The sequence below is a fragment of the Ambystoma mexicanum genome, chromosome 8 (assembly GCF_040938575.1).
Source record: "Ambystoma mexicanum isolate Mex_15411 chromosome 8, UKY_AmexF1_1, whole genome shotgun sequence".
Taxonomy (NCBI): Eukaryota; Metazoa; Chordata; class Amphibia; order Caudata; family Ambystomatidae; genus Ambystoma; species Ambystoma mexicanum.
In genome coordinates, this window is record NC_090929.1 from 42,993,866 (window position 1) to 43,010,588 (window position 16,723).

Here is a 16,723-nt window from a genome sequence, read left to right on the forward strand (position 1 = left end):
CAGCTCGGAAGTCTGATGGGTTCGCACACCGCCAGTCTGCGTAAGTGTGGGAACCATGGTTGTCTCGCCCACATGGGAGCAACCAGGACGAGTGTCATCGATTCTCTGTTCATCTTGTTGACCACCTTCCTGATTAGAGGAGTTGGTGGAAAAGCGTACGCAAACATCCCTGACCAGTTCATCCACAGGGCGTTCCCCTTGGAGTCTGGTTGGGGGAACCTGGATGCAAATCCTGGGCTATAGTGGGGAAACCCCACAGAGAAGATATCTTCTACGACCTCTGTGTAGACACCACTCGTGTTCCTCTGGGAGGGGGTCTCTGCTCAGAGCATCCGCTAGAGAATTGAGATCCCCTGGAACATGTTGCAATGACAGGAAGATGTTCCGTCTGAGTGGCCATATCCAGATTTTCTGGGCAAGCTTGGACAGATTTGGCGAGCGAGTCCCTCCTTGTTTGTTCAGGTTCCCCTGTCCGTCCGGATTTGCACTGACAGGTTTAAAAAGGTAGGGTTCGAAAGCTTGAAGCGCTCTGAATACTGCCAGAAGCTCTAGAAGGTTGATGTGATTCTTGGCCACTGCGTGAGACCAGAGACCCTGAGCTGTGTGGTGGAGATGGTGAGCTCTCCACCCCGCCAGGCCAGGCATGCATCGGTTGTGACTACCGCCTGCATCTCGGGATCGTAAAAGGGTTTCCCCTTGGACAGGACAGATTCTCTCTTGTCCACCAGTGAAGGCTTTGTACCAGTGTTGGCGAAACGACCACTAGATCGTCCCACTGACCACTTGCCTGAGACCACTGTTTCGCCAACCATTCCTGCATGGGACGCAGGCGCGCGTGGGGGACCAGGTAAATACATGATGCCATCATGCCCAGCAAACGCATTGCTTTGCGTACCGTTATCTGGCGACCGGACTGGTATTGCGGAATTTGCTGCAGTATATTCGGAATTCTTTCCTCTGAAGGAAAGGTCAACCCCTCTTGAGTGTCTAGGATAGCTCCTAAGAATTGCTTGGATGTGCTTGGCACTAGACTTGACTTTTTCTCATTTATTAAGAAGCCCAATTCGAAGAGGAGGTTGATGGTCCATTGAATGTTTGTTCTGCAAATTACTGGGGTTTCCCCCATGATGAGCCAGTCGTCCAGGTAAGAGTACACCGGGATTGCCTCCCTGCGTAGGTGTGCTGCCGCCACCGCCAGTAACTTGGTGAATACCCTTGGGGCCGAAGCTATCCCAAAGGGCAGTACCTTGAACTGGTAGTGCCGACTGTCCACCTTGAAGCGCAAGTATTTTCTGTGCGCTGGGAACATGGAAATATGAAAATAGGCATCTTTCATGTCCAATGTTGTCATGTAATCCCCTTTTTTAGGAGGGGGATTACCTCTTGGAGAGTTGTCATGCGAAACTTTTGGGGATTGACATACTTGTTGGCAGGCCGTAAGTCCAATGCTGGGCGCATTGTCAAATCTTTTTTTGGCACAAGGAAGTAAGTTGAATAAATACCCTTGTTTACCTGGTGTCCCGGGACGAGTTCTATCGCGTCCTTTCCTAGCAGATTGACAATCTCCTCTAGGAGGATCTTCTGGTGTTCCAAAGAATGTATTTTTTGTCATGGAGGATGGTCTCGGGGACGCTCTAGTAGTTCTATACAGTACCCCTCGGATACTGTTGACAGCACCCCTCTGTCTGATGTGATCCCTTCCCAAGCTTGGGTGAAGTTGGAAATGCGTCCCCCTACTGGGGTTGCGTGAGAAGGGACCCTGAACGGAGCGTCACTGTTTCGGTGGAGGCGTGCCGCCTCCCTTATTGGGGCTACCTCTACCTCTACCACGTCCTCCATTATTACCCCTGCCGTAACCCTGGGTAGACTGCTGGTTATTATTGTTCCACTGTGTACCCTGCCCCTGGGAATAGTTAGAACCTCTTTGGGAATTTTGGCCGCATGGGCGACGAAAATTGCCATTCCCTCTCTGATTAGGGGGTTTAGTGGTTAGCTGGCCTAGGGATTTGAGTGTTTCATACTCGTCCTTAGCATTCTTTAGTGTGTCCTCGACCGCCTTACCAAACAACAGATCCAGCTCCACCGGTTTGTCCAATAGTGACGCTTGTGTTTCAGCCTTGAAACCAGACTGGCGTAGCCAAGCGTGTCTCTTAATAACAGTTCCTTCTGCTATTAATCTTCCTGCGTTATCCGCGGCATCAAAGGTTGCCTTTAAAATGCAACCGGACACGGCTCTTCCCTCCGCTGAAACTCGTGCCAATTGGCTCTTTAAGGGTTCTGGTGCGGAGTCTATGAGTGCCGCGACCTCTTCCCACTGATGGCAGTTGTAGCTGGCCAACAGGGTGGTGGAGTTGGCAATCCTTACCCTGGTAGGCGGAAGTGGAGGCCACTTTCCTGCCTAACCCGTACAGTCTTTTGCTCTCCTTGTCGGGAGGAGCCTCGGACGATGAGAAGGGTGTTCCAGCCCTCTTACGGGTGTTAGTAACAACCAGTGAGTCCGGCTTGAGATGCCTTCTTATATATAGTGGGTCTGATTGGGCCGCCTTGAAAAGTTTTTCAATCCTAGGGTTCACTGCTCTGGTGAGGTTAGGATTGAGGAGTGACGGGTCTATTCTTCTTTGAATAGATTTTAGGATAGGGATGGCCTGAGCAACAGGCCTCCTCTCCCCCACTAACTCTTCTGCGAAGTCCCTTTCCTCCTGGGCACCCTGGGTGTCGATGTGGAAATGTTCGGCTGCTCGAGACAGCATTTCATTCAGGAGCAGCTGGTTGTCGACAGGGGAGTCGGTAATGGGGGCCTCTCTTTCTACTGGGGAGTGTACCCTGTAGGGGTCTTCCTCCTCCTCATCTTGATCCTCATCCCCATAGTAGCCTGTCCCAGTTTGTTACTCCACCATGCCCAAATCTGGATCCTCAACAAAGGATGTCTCTCCCTGGTAATGAGAGTAGGGCTGGACGTAGAATGGGTCTGAAGACCCTGTTGGTGTCTCAAAGTGGGACCTTGTACTTGGAGGTATAGGATCCTTAGAGCCAGAGGGTGCTGACCCGTCGGGAGTATAAGCAAGAAAGTGCTCTGGGTTTTTTTGCATAAAAATCTGCCAAAGATGACATTCTTGACATTACCCTATCTATGTCAACACTGGTCCATTCTCTGGAACTGGGAATGACCCTTTCTGGGAGTTTTTCAAATTTATCCTGACTAGACTTGGTAGCCTGTGCAGGGGTTTTGGTGTTATTAGAAGACCTGGACTTGTCTTTCTGTTTTTGAGGAGTGGAGTGTTCTACGGGCTTGGAAGTGGGTAGAGGCTGCTTCCTTTGCCGTTTCCCTCCCTCCCCGTGACTGGAGGAGCGTTTCCCGTGTGTTTTAGGGCCTCTGAGCTTTTCAGCGCCTGGCGTCGAGGTTCGGGGGTCTTGACCCTATCCTTCGAGCGTGGAGGTAGGGGTTCGGGATCTGTAGTAATTCGGTCTGCGGGCGCCAACGCTTGGAGTGCGGCCTGAGGGTGGAAGTCGGCTTCATCTCCCGACGATCGCGCTTCCGTGACCTTAGGGAGCGAGGCACTCTTGGCAATAGTGGATGCTTGCCTGGCGCTGTGTGGCGATCTAGATCGAGAGCGCCCAGAGGACGCCGATTCGGACCGTTCTCTACGTGCCTCTTTCCGAGTCTCGGCTGGACTTTGTGTGTTTTGTAAAGTGTCATGGGAAGCGCTCGTGTCGCCAGGGGTGTTCCCCATAGCCGGCCTGCCGACCTTCCGAGGTCGGGGACTTGCGCTCGGCTGTCTTTTGACACCATAAAGCCCTCGCCCAAGTACGGCGTCGCTGAAGGCGCCCTCCGCTGCCATGGCCTCTTGACGCCTGGCGTGGTGGGCCCAACGCTTGATTGAACGGTCCTTAAGTGTTTTAGGCTTAAACCTACTACAGGCTCTGCAATTTGCCTCGGGGTGGTCCCTCGGCAAGCAGAGGTTGCACGTGGCGTGCCTGTCGACCCAAGGGTATTTGCGATTGCACTTGGGGCAGAATTGGAAAGGGGTACCCTCCATACGCACCTTGTGGCAGCGGGCTGGTAAATGTAGGAATATATAAGTGTGTCTATATATTACAAGAGTGTAGAGTATGACCACCCCCCACTGTCCCTACTTGCAGGACCTTGGCCAGCGGCCCAGGCCTGGGCCGAGACGGAAGCCTCGAGGCCCAAAATCGTCGTGCAGTCGAAATCCTCTCCGATCTGGCGTCGAGTGTAGAAATTCGGTATCTCGACGTTGGGGTGGAGAAGGGGTAAAATTATCGATATTTTGCAAAATTATGGCTTAGTGCCAGGAACTCCACAAAATGCTTCCGACCAGTATGGCGGAAAAAAACAATCTGAGGGTCCTAGACGCGTGAGGGATCATGGGTACAGGGGACGTCACACTAGGGATAATATTACTGGCACGCCCTGTGTCGACGCCCATTTTCGAGTTTCGAAAAACAAACTGTAATACTCCGCAGCTTCCACTAGATATCGGCCTATGCACAGCATGTGATCTAAGCAGATTCCACAAACCTCAGAAATATATATACACATATACACATACACACACACACACACACACACACACACACTTCTGGATTTAAATGGAAAACTGAGGAAGCACCTAGGAATAATTGGCGTAACTTGAGATTAGAGATGGTATCCTCAGAATCTGAAACCAATGGTGATGTAGAGGGGGAAGATGTGATAGTGTGTAGAGGGATGGGGGGAGAGGGGGGTTCTTTGGCCCTGGATTCCACGAGTGAGAATTTAGAAAATAAGGGTTCTAAAGGGCCCCAGAGAGGTAATGTCAGCACATCCGTGGGTGCCCTGCATTCCGACTTAACAAAGGGGAGCCTCTTAAATTTCTTCCCTAAAAAATTAAAAGGAAGAGTGTTGCCTTTGACTGGTTCTCTCAAAGCTGGACTACTGTAACAGCCTCTATCTTAATCTGCCCGCCTCCACTCTCCGCCCTCTGCAACTCATCCAGAACAGAACTGCAAGACTTGTCCTTGGCCTCAAGCCCAGGGACCGTATCTCTCCAGGACTGAAATCTCTACACTGGCTCCCAGTGGCTGCGAGGATTAAGTTCAAAACCCTCTGCATTGTCCACAAGGCCTTCTGGGGCCTGGGGCCTAAATACCTTCAACTCTCTCTTCCTAACTATCTTCCTTCCCGAGCCCTTCGCTCATCCGTCTCCAACTCCCTCAGGGTCAGCCGCTTCTCGAAGCAACGAGCTGGGGGTAGATCTCTCTCTGCAGCAGGGGCCTCCCTCTGGAACAGCCTTCCTGCCTCCCTGAAACTTGAGGAGAACCACCTCCGGTTCCGGAAGCACCTCAAAACCTTCCTCTTTGCTTCTGCTTTCTCTCTCCCTCTCCCCTGCTGAACAGCTTTAATTCTTCACTGAATCTGCAACTGGGCCACTCTCAGTGACCTCGGTCCAGGGCCCAGCCACTCTCCACTTGCACTGCCTCCCTGGCACCCCCCTGCACTGTGGGACTGTCACTGTATCCTTACAGCCCCCCCCTTCCCAGCACTTGTTCTGCATCTACCTTGCACTTGCCACCAGCTGGCCTTATTTATTATTTTTTTACGCTACTTACCTTGTACTGCACTTTTCCCTTGCACTTTTCCCTTGCCCCTGCACGCGCGATCTGAATGACACCTGGCCTAGTAGGATCGCTGTCTGTCTTTCCCCTTGTTCCTCGTCGCGCCTTGAAACACTTGTGTATAGGCGCGTTACGAATGCCATATCATATTATATCATAATCCTTCTGTCAAAGCCCTTATAGTTTGAAGTCTCAATCAAAGCGTAAATCTGTATTTTAGACAGATACGCTGCATGAGAGCTCAGGCCCCATGATCCTAACTCCAGCCAAATAGTTCACTAGCAGGCCTCTAGTGGGACACAAACTGGACGCTAACCTCGGGCCCAATTAGTTTTGGTAAATCTTAAATAGCAAGACTGCAGGCTAAACGCAGGACAGACAATCCCAACACTATAAGCCTGCTCCTTTATAGGTTTTCAGTACACTGACTTCAGTGCAACAAACAGAATATTTTATAACCCAGCTAATGAAGACTTTGCTGCTTCCAATCAGAACACATGTCTTCTATCTTTAGCCAGGCAAACCTAGATAGCTGAGGTCACTTCAGTGTTCAGGGGCTACCAGTCCAGATGTGCCCCTGTTAGTGCAAATAAGAATGACATTTCCTTCATCAACAATTTGAAGTAACTTCCCTTCATGGCAGAATATACTTCAGCGTTGCAAGCAAGGTTTTGAATAAATTGTATTAAGGCTGTAGAACACACGTGTGCAAGTAAATAGGGTGTTTATGTGCCAAGTTTAATTTCTCCATCCTGACTACAAGCGTATAATCAGTTTTCGCCAAGCTACTCTATGCCTGGTGCTGAATATAAAGGCCTAGTCCTTCTTGAATCAGCATTCTCTTCTAGTTCTCCTTTAAAATGTACTTATAGCTACATTTTCTGGCAACATTCTTCAGGTAATCATGTTCATGTATCTGCATTTTTCTTCCACAAGTCTTTGTAGGAAGCGATAGGTCTGGTTCTGATATAGGCGCTGGGTATGTCTTTATTTTATCTGCATTCAGTTCTTTATATATTCACTGGGTCACATTTACTTCTCCTGACTTTCACTTCCCCTAGCATTCACTTTGTCAGTAGAGGGGGGTGAGGAAAGGGGGGGGGGGACCCCTCTCTACCCACTTTTATACCCCATATGCTACATCTATGCTGCCGCCTGACCCCAACCCTAACCTTTAGCTAGCCTTAACTACACACATTGCAACATTGATCTGAAGATGCAGTAACGGCATGAAGAAGTAAATGTATGACAAAGTAAATGGTAAAGTGAAGGAAAAAACTATGATGGTTTCTAGGTGAAGTTAAAGGGGTTGTGATACAAGGCCTTCCAGGCAAGTTGTGTCAAAGTTTTATTAAACATTCCCATACATTCTGAAAGGGCAAGGGCCAGTTTCAATTGTGCATTGGAGACAGACTTCTCCAGGACCCATCTTTTCTGGTGGACCTCTCCCAAGCAGTAGAGATTAGCCTAATTAGCATCTATACTAATAGCACCACAATAGACACATCAAAACCTATGTAGAATGGTTCAAACTTGGTAATAAACTCTCAACTCAGCAACTGTTTGAGGTCAAACCACATAGATGTTAAAGAAGAAGGGCACCAACACAGCCCTGCTTTAGACAATTCCACCACCTCGATTTCAATTGTACAAGCAACCACCTTCCCACAGTGTATGATGGTTCAAATACTATAGTGTAGTGCAGAAAGCGGACACAGGGGTTGTGGGTATGCACCATAGTGCTTTAAAATTGCCCACATCTGGTCTGGTCCTGAAAAAGGCGATCAAAAGGAAGTGCTACAATCCTCAGGGGAATGCATCAGACAAATCAAAATCTTTACTCTGAGGAAAAAAGCAAGCAAATGTCACAGTATGTTGCCTAGACCACCTGCTGAGTCTGCAGCAACACAACCTCCCATAACAATGGGACGATTAGGATTCACGTCTCTAAATGTTTGAGGAGAAGCAAAGCAACATGTTTAGAGGTAATGCCAGGTTATTCAGCTTACTGGGAAACTCAGTTCAGTTCCTTGGTAACATCTTACAACAGAGAGTAGAACCATCATTAATCTGAAACTGAAGCTCCCAAATAAAGACAGGCTCACCTCACCCCATTCGGCCTCCGCCTGAGGCTTTGGACTTCTTTTGCTTCTTCTAATTTTGATCTGTAGCAAAATAAAAACATTTAAAAAAAAGATTGTTACTGTCCCCATTTTATATCTTATCCACTTGCCTATTTATTCACCGTATTGCCCCTTTTTTCCTCTCATTTAGTGAGCAGACATTGAACACAGAATCTCCGCTTAACAGCATCCCAAAATGTGTAGTTTCTGGGGTGTGGAAAAACACTATAGAAAATATCTTTATCTGCACTTTAACATTAAAAATAACGTGTGTACTTGGGTGTGGCCATGCCACAGTATTTTAAATCCCATCTCCAAACACTGCACATCAGTTACCCCCAATAGCAAGATAACTTAACTGGATCTCTGTACATATAGCCCTAGATTAAACCAGTACATAAAGTATCAGACAATGTATTTTGTAAAAGTTAACCTACTGCTGTGGAAATTCAATTTAGCGCCACAAATTTAAACTCTGCAATTTCATTATTTAGAGTCAAACAATTCTTTAGGCATACATTAAGTCTGTAAAAGAGACCCCCCCCACCAATCTGTCAACGCAATAGGCCACTGAAAGTCAATCTATGGGAACAATATTTGCAGGTCAGCCTCTCTGGCAATCAGACACACCCTTTCTCAGGGCTCGCGAAATATACTACCCCACTCGCCTAGGCAAGGATATTTTTATGAAGGACGAGCACCATTTGCATGTTAATTGACCTTGCTAGCGAGCATGGGGATGTTTGAAACTTTATTTTCCATTTACATTTGGTTTAAATGGCAAACTTCACTGTGTGTGGCTGGCCTTTGGGTGGAAGCATTGCACCAATTCTGAAGTGAATTGTGCTTATGGTGAAAGCACTGCTAAATATTTTGTCACCCCTCACAATGTGGCAAGTGCATTTCTTAGGTCAAGTGTGTAAACTAAGGAACTAGCCCTGAAGGTCTAGTATTTTTAAGAAGTTGCAAGGCCTGCTCTTCTGTTTCCATAATTATATTTCACTGAGCAATATTTGGAGAGAGTGATTTTAGGATTTTTGTAGCATGTGACAAGCAATACAATGGTTTCAGGGAGCAAACTGAGGAAGCAAGCTATTGGGAAAGGAGAGTGGGAACGGCATGTTTGGATTACCTACAACAGAAAAAGTGAAAGGGCGTAGAAGGTGCCAAGCAAAGGGGGGGGGGGGGGCAGAGTACAAACATGTGTCTCAACTGCACCCTCCTGTAGCTAAGCTTTGGCAGTCAGGTAGAGATTGCAGTTAGTACCAGGGCATCCGATTTAGCTCAACTTCACGACAATACAACCCAAAGACATTGCAAAACGAGACGCTCATGTGAGACGATTACCAGTGGCTCACAAAACAGATCCTAAAACCAGAAAGAACCAATCAACGCTGAATGGCAAGAAGGCGAACCGCTCACAGATGGACAGAATTGAGAGTAAGACATGGGGAAGCGAGGAATCTTATAAGCGAACGGTCGCTCAATCACCAGGTCATGGGACAGGGTTGAACCTAGGTCCAGGTTAGGAGAGACCAGCTTGCCCTACTCCTGGTGTCAAAAGAACAAATATCGTGCCAGGCGGAAACAGAGTACTTGGTGAGTAGAATAGATTCACTGCAGTCTATACGCTCAGTAACTATAGCTTGAATAAACTGTACTTTGCACTTGCACTGCTCGGCTGGCTACCTTACATCGACTCAATCTGGTTATTCAAAACTGCGTACTATTGCTTTGTTCTGTAAAGTACAACTACACACACGTTGCAAATCCTGCAGTGCGAGTTCCTCATTTTACAGACTACCTAAGAAATGCACTTGCCCCAAGTATGGTGAAGAAATATTTTACCAGTGCTTTTTGTAAAAGTGCATGTCACCTTAAGCACACTTCATATTTGCTGCAATGCTGTCAAGCATGCACAGTGAAACCTGCATTTGCCATTTACGGCAAACAAAGTGTGTTAGCAGTAAATGAAAAATAAAACTAGGTTTCTAACATCCCCATACTAGCCAGCAAGGTAGAGTATCATGCAAATGGTACTCGCCCTGCATAAAAACTAGGGATGTGCCGAACTTCGGGTTTGAATACGCTTTTGGCCAAATTCCAGCTGAAAACCAGCCATTCGGCCAAATACTTACTTGAACCTGTACTGGAATCTGAAGTTACACCCCAAATATTCACCAGAAACATTGGACTGTCCCTCCAATGCAAGGGGCAGTACGTTTTGCCCACCCTGGGGGCAGAAAGGGGCATAAAAAAACATTTTAAAAAAATTATAAGTTGTTTTGGGTGGGTTGGGGGCAGGGGAGAAGAGGCACTAAACCACAATGGATGTTTGTAGTGGAAAGGGGTGTGCCCACGGGGGTCTTTTCAGAAGTGCATGGGGTGCCCTGTTTTCCTTGGTGGCTTCGACACCCTAGGCCCAAATCTGTAGGTTGTCACATAAGCAAAATCTGCTCTGACGAAAGGCTTGGGGTTACCAGTGGTTTAGCCTCCCCCCCCCCCCCCAGGTAGGTGCACCCACACATGTGAGGTAACGTTTGTCGGAACACCTCTGGGATCGCGGGATGGTAGGACATGTGGTGTTGGCGGTGTTAGGGAGCATTCTCAGAAATGTGCCAATTCCCTCTACCTTAGAGACCGCCAGCAACTTTGCTAGATTTTGAGGACTTGCTTTTTCTTTTAACCTGGATAGAGCAAGACTTTTTCCCCACTCTCTCGTGTATTTTAATGTGATTTTTGAACACTGTTTCTTTTGGTTGTGGAGTCTGACAAACTCCATTGGCATCATCTTTTACACTGTCACACAGCAACTTCAGTGCAGTGACACAGGGAAGTCTTCCAGATTTCCCAAAGGTTTAAATACCTTCTCTGGGATAAACTACTAGAGCAGTTAAGTGAAATTGACTACATGTATAAATTTTTTAGATCCAGCACACGCATACAATAGGGTGCTCGAGGGGTTACTTCGTATCCCCTTTGTCTAGCTACTCATGTACCATTTTTAGGTTACCCTTTCCTCAATGAATGGCCGGTGGCAGTGGTTTACTTTTAACTACTGTGATGTGCATTTACTGCGTGCTGTGTTCGAAGCTGCAGTAAAGCACCCAAGGGTGCCATTTATGCCAAAAGCCATGGTCTTTTTTTTACATTTCTTTGTGGAAAGGCCCCTTTGTTCGCTTTGCCTTTGGCGGGATTCACAAGTGAAGCCTGCCTCTGGCTCCCGGGTGGGCAGGAGGTGAGGGAGATGCGCAAAACTCCCCTGCTTAGTCTCCCAGGAGACCCAAATGTAGTGATTGGCCGTTTGACTATCCGGCAATGACAGCCACCCTGCTGCGTGACTGACAGCTAGGCTGGAATGAATGGGAGCAGGGACGTCATCTCATCAAAATGCCAGGGGTCACGTAAGTGACATCACACAACCCATGACCCCTGATGACGTATGTCATTGGACCCCACCTTGAAGTAATAATCGCAGGAAGCGATGGACCACAACCCTTCACCCGATGACAAAACAGGAAGTGGCATCACTTAAAACAAACTGTCAGGTTAGGCGGATCATCATTCTCAGCCTTGGCCACCACGCTGTGGAACGCACTCCCACCCCACATCTGCTTAACTGATGATCTAATGTCCGCAAATTACTGAAAACTTGGCTCTTCCCCTAAAACCCCGCCTGCGCTCAAACTGAATAACAGCATCGCAATGACACCAACTCAACAAATTACTAGATCTCGAATAACAATAAGTCAAACAACAATACAACACCAAGATCCAAGCGAGAAATCCACAACTAATGACCGCTAATGTAAACTAAAAAGGTCAAACAGAATAGAATGAGGAAAGTAGATCAAAACAATTAAATGAAAATATATATAACTCGTACGAAAACAGTAATTGCGGTTTAAATTAACTAAATGGATGTAATGATAGCAAATGGACAAATGAACGAAATGTATAAAGAGAAGATGGAAATATGAATACCTTTACACCACCATTCAACTAGAACACAGAGATACTATCACACCATTCAGTATAACTGTTCTCATACTAACATCCGCCTCATACTCCACATCACCAACTAAACACTGCTGGTTACACACCCTCCAGCCAGGCGTTCTCCTCAGGCCTAACGCAGCCAGAATCGGTTTGGATAAATCCTGCCAGAACTAACAACCACCACACCCAACGCCAAGAAGCAGCTATTACACGAATGCCACACCAGCTGCACACATATACGGTGCTCACACGCACCTTTGACTCTCCCTACTCTCTCTACTGACTTGAACTTCGGTTCCCGAGGGCGCTCAACCTACCAACGCCTTGAGACTATACCAATGGTACATAAGGCGCTATATAAATGCAAAGTAACATAACATAGCATTGTACACTACAAAAAATATGGTTACGATATCACTATAATCTGATGTACATTCATACAAGAACGGATTGCCATATGTATCGTTAAGATCAGTGTCTATAGGCCCATATTACCAAGTTACTGTGAATGCAAGCAGACGTCCATGATGTGTTCTTATACAGCACAAGCTTCTCCCGCCCACGTACAGGTAAGCCCGTGGGTTCACCCTCATTCTCCAAGATCTCGCCGCAATTCAATATAAAAGCACCACTTTAATGCACAACATACAGCAAGTATTTTCCTTCATGCTCCACAACGCTCGCCACTCAGCGTTTCTTTGCTGCCTTTGACTCAGCCCTACGCTTAGATTCCCTGCTGCCGCCATTCCAAGATGCCCGATCGACACTAACAGTCGATCTACTTCCTTAAACAGGCACCCCCTAGGCTGCCGTCTTACCAGATTGGCTCATCTGCCCCTATAACAAACCAATCCCCAAGCCGGGAGGCGTAGCCAGCCTCAGCACAAAGGCCTGCACAAAGGCCTGCACAAAGGCCTACTCCCCTGTCCCAGCCTGTCCTTGCCTTTCCGGCCGTCGGCCAGAAACCTTGCCTCCCTTCTGGCAGCCGTGGAACCTTTGGCAGACTCCCTCAACAGGTACCATACTGCTTGCAGCAAGAAAACTTTATCTACCATTTGTGTTAACATTATTTCTGCCTTCTTCCCGCGTGCTGCCACTAACGCATATTAGACCTACTGGCCCTGTCATTGCACGTGATATACCCAATCTATTACATTTGCTACCTGACCACGCCCGCTATTGCCGCGCCTGCCTCACAGGTACAACCACGATGAACTGCACTCTTCTGGAAGTGCACTTCTACAATCTGGCTATGATTGTGATTTTGAACCCATGTGAACCTTTGAACTGCTGAAACTTGCATTCACCTGACTGTATTGTAGTTTAGCATATACAGTAAATTGTGAATCCAGGTAAACCAATGACATTGAACTGATTTCAGGTGTACTATTGATGTCTGCACATTGCACTTTAAGTCTATATAGCAAACTTCGAATCTAGGTGAACCACCGACATTGACCCGATTTTAGGTCAACTATTGATTTTAATCTGCATGTACATTACATCTTAGCCTGTTTAGTAATTTATAGCCTGTATAGCAAAACTTTGAATCTAGGAGTACCCTTGATACTGAATCTACATACTCCCGTCTGCCGATTACAAATAATAGTCCCACCTGCCACCAGCCTCATGAGTTAGCATCACCAAGCATTACCATTGCCCATTACTCCACTGCTGTTTAATACACCACTGTGGTACCCAGCCCTTATGCTAAAGTCTAGTTCCTCATCAGCATGCCCCCCTTAGCAACTAATCAGAGTTTCTACACGATAATCCTTGCTCTGAGCACTACGCTCCACATCATGACACCCACCACTCCTGCTAACAGGACACTGCTCTCCTTGACATCCACCACCTTGCCTAATCCGTCTACCACGTCACCTACGGACATGGCAGATGCCATAAACTACCTCCCATGCAAGCCTTGCCCAACCACGGACAGAAACCTACGCCTTAGAGCGAGATTAGCCAAAATGTATGAGCCACTCACTAGGTCGCTAAATATCTCCCCAAAACCTAGGATTCCTAGCCTGCCCTTTTTCCCTTACCGTGGACCCAGGCCCACAAAAAAAGCCCATGTACAGTAAACTTCAACCTCAACAACCCCCCGCCCCCCCCCCCCAACTACACTATTACGAGTCCACAGATAAAGGAGCTTTATTAAACTCCAGATCTCTGGTAGCACACGCTACAGATATAGCTGACTTGATCCTGAAAGATGACTTGGACTTCCTCGCTATTACCAACACATGGATACACCCTGCTGCAGGCCCTATGATCATGACAGACCTAATTCTAGAGGAGGAGGTATCGCTATTATCTACAAATGTAGCCTCACCATGAGACTACCCAGATCGACATCCAGTCGTGCGAATTACTCTCAGTCAAAGTCCCTTTAACTAATGCCCAAACCCTGAACATTCATTTGATATACCGCCCTCCAGGAACCTTTGTGGATGACAATTCTATCCTAACCAACAACCTTAAAAGCTCCTCGCAAGTACTTCTACTTGGAGACATGAATATGGGCTTCAATGACCAATCAGACCAACTTGCCATAACCACAGCTAACACCCTATCTGAACTTGAATTCACTCAAAGTAGTAACACTGCCACCCATAATAAAGGCAGAAAACTTGACTGGGTGGCAGACTACAACTGCCAGGCCAACATCCTATCCATCTCACCACTAGCCTGGACGGACCACCACCTTGTGTCCTTTATGCTCTCCACCAATAAACCTCCACCACCTACGGCCCCTAGGGCTCCACATACACTAACCAGAACTAAAAAGAGTATTACTGTGGATAGGCTTATCCTGATACTACTCCCCACTCTTAACTCACTCCCTAACACTGATCCTGAGAGATTGGTCAATGAATATAATAAAATCATGACCACCTCCTTGGACCAGATCGCTCCCGCGAAACTAGGACCAAGTAAGCAGAAAACTCATCTGAATAAATGGGTTACACCTTTCTTAAAAAATGTAAGACAACAAAAAAGAAACCGAGGCTACAAAACATCCATCTGAAGCCAATAAGCTCAAACTTACTAAACTGTCCTCCCTCTATGAAAAAGAAATATGCCTAGCAAAACGAAAATCCTTTGACACACGCATATCCAACACCAAATCCAACACAAAGGAACTCTTCACCATTCTTAAAGAAACGGTGACTCCAATAGCACTACCCGACACATGCACGAAAGATAAATGGTGTGAAGATATCCAAAAACGCCTTAACCAATAAAATAGCCACGTTACAGAAAAAAAAATGTCATGCAAAAGAACTGCCTTAAATGATCTCCCTGCATCCAATACCACTTGTAAGACTATCATAGATGAATCTACGCGATTCAACTTTACCAAGGTCTCTACTCAAAGTGGAACAAATTATTCTGTCCCTTAAACCTTCTGTCAGGGAGACCTATGCCCTGCGCAGCTCATGAAGGATGCTGCCCGTGACCCATCTCCATTCATCACCAAACTAATCAATGCGTCCTTCGCTACCGGCATCATTCTCACTAACCCTTAAACAATCATGGGTACTCCCACTCTTAAAAAAAAAACGTCTCTTGACCCATCTACACTAACTATAGACCCATTACTACTGTGCCCTTCCTTCTAATAATCCTGGATAAGGTAGCGTACACTCGGGAACATCACTTGTTAGGAGCCAGACAATCAGGTTTCCGTCCCCAGCATTGCACAGAAACTGCCCTCATCGATCTGAAGACCCAAATCGATGAGCTCAAAGACATTGGTAAATCAGCACTACTCCTCCTCCTCCTCCTCCTCCTAGATCTCTCAGCTGCGTTCGATCTAGCCGACCACGCTATCCTTTGCAACCATCTAAATACAGCAGCACATTTCTCTGATGACGCTGTTACCTGGATCAGATCATTCCTAAACGGTAGAACAATGAGGGTCTTCTCGCCGCTAGCAGCGCAGATCCTATACCCATCACCTGCGGTGTGCCCCAGGGTTCATGCGTCTCGCCTACACTCAATATTTTCACTAAGCCCCTCTTCGATGATCTGGATCATCTCGGTATCACCTACACTAACTATGCAGATGATACCCAGATCCTCCTCCCGCTTTCAGGGGATTATGAAAAGGATTTGGCCTTGGTGAACAGAGTGCATATTTTCATCCAGGCATGGATGGCCACACATGGTCTATGCCTGAATGATGATAAAACTGAACTCATTATCCCAGGCACCCCGTCCAATTTTAAAAAAACGTGGCTCCAAATACTCATCATTCATAATCGATGGCAACAGCCTACACATGCAAATTGAACGCACTGGCAAAACATTCATCTCTGACATGCAGTTGCATTACCTTGGCCAGAGCCCGAATCCTTTCACGCCTAGACTACTGTAATGCCCCTTACCTAGGATCGTCCAAAGCCACTATCAAAAGAATCCAAACTTTACAAAATGATGCTCTTAGAGCGGCCTTAGGCATATCCAGAAGAGACCACATTTCATTGTCAGAATAATTGGCTCATAACCTATGACAAAGTCCTCCTAAAAACTCCATCGCTGACTCACAAATCTCTCAATGCCACACCTATTTACCTGGCTGAGAGATTTCATAAGCAGACGTCCACGAGACCAGTAAGACTTGCCAACAGAGATCGACTCTCCATACCAAGTTATAAACGATCCACAATTGGCGGCAACAGCTTCCTGGTGAAAGCGGCCAAACTCTGGATATGTTGCCTCCCAGTCTAAGAACAGACCAAACTTACCACAAATTCAGATCCAACACCATCACATGGCTGAAATACAACAACTAGGACTCATAACTACCATCCAGTAATTGATTGGCCTCCGCCTTGGTAACTACCATATGACCCAACATGCTCACTGCTATGACAGTATCTTTGTAATTATCCCTGCACAAGGCTTTATTTTGTATACACCTTCTTGGGAATTGCCTGCGCATTCTCCTGATGCATACCATGCATGTAAAAACA

The 16,723-nt window shown here is 46.9% G+C and overlaps 1 protein-coding gene across 1 annotated transcript in view; it reads right to left on the minus strand.

Moving 5' to 3' along the window:
* C8H9orf78 (chromosome 8 C9orf78 homolog) overlaps window positions 1–16,723 on the minus strand; it is a 66,653-nt gene that overhangs the window by 27,334 nt on the left and 22,596 nt on the right. Inside the window, exon 2 of the mRNA XM_069609241.1 lies at window positions 7,722–7,781. Coding sequence (XP_069465342.1) covers window positions 7,722–7,781 — 60 coding nt within the window. The remainder of the gene's footprint in view (window positions 1–7,721; window positions 7,782–16,723) is intronic.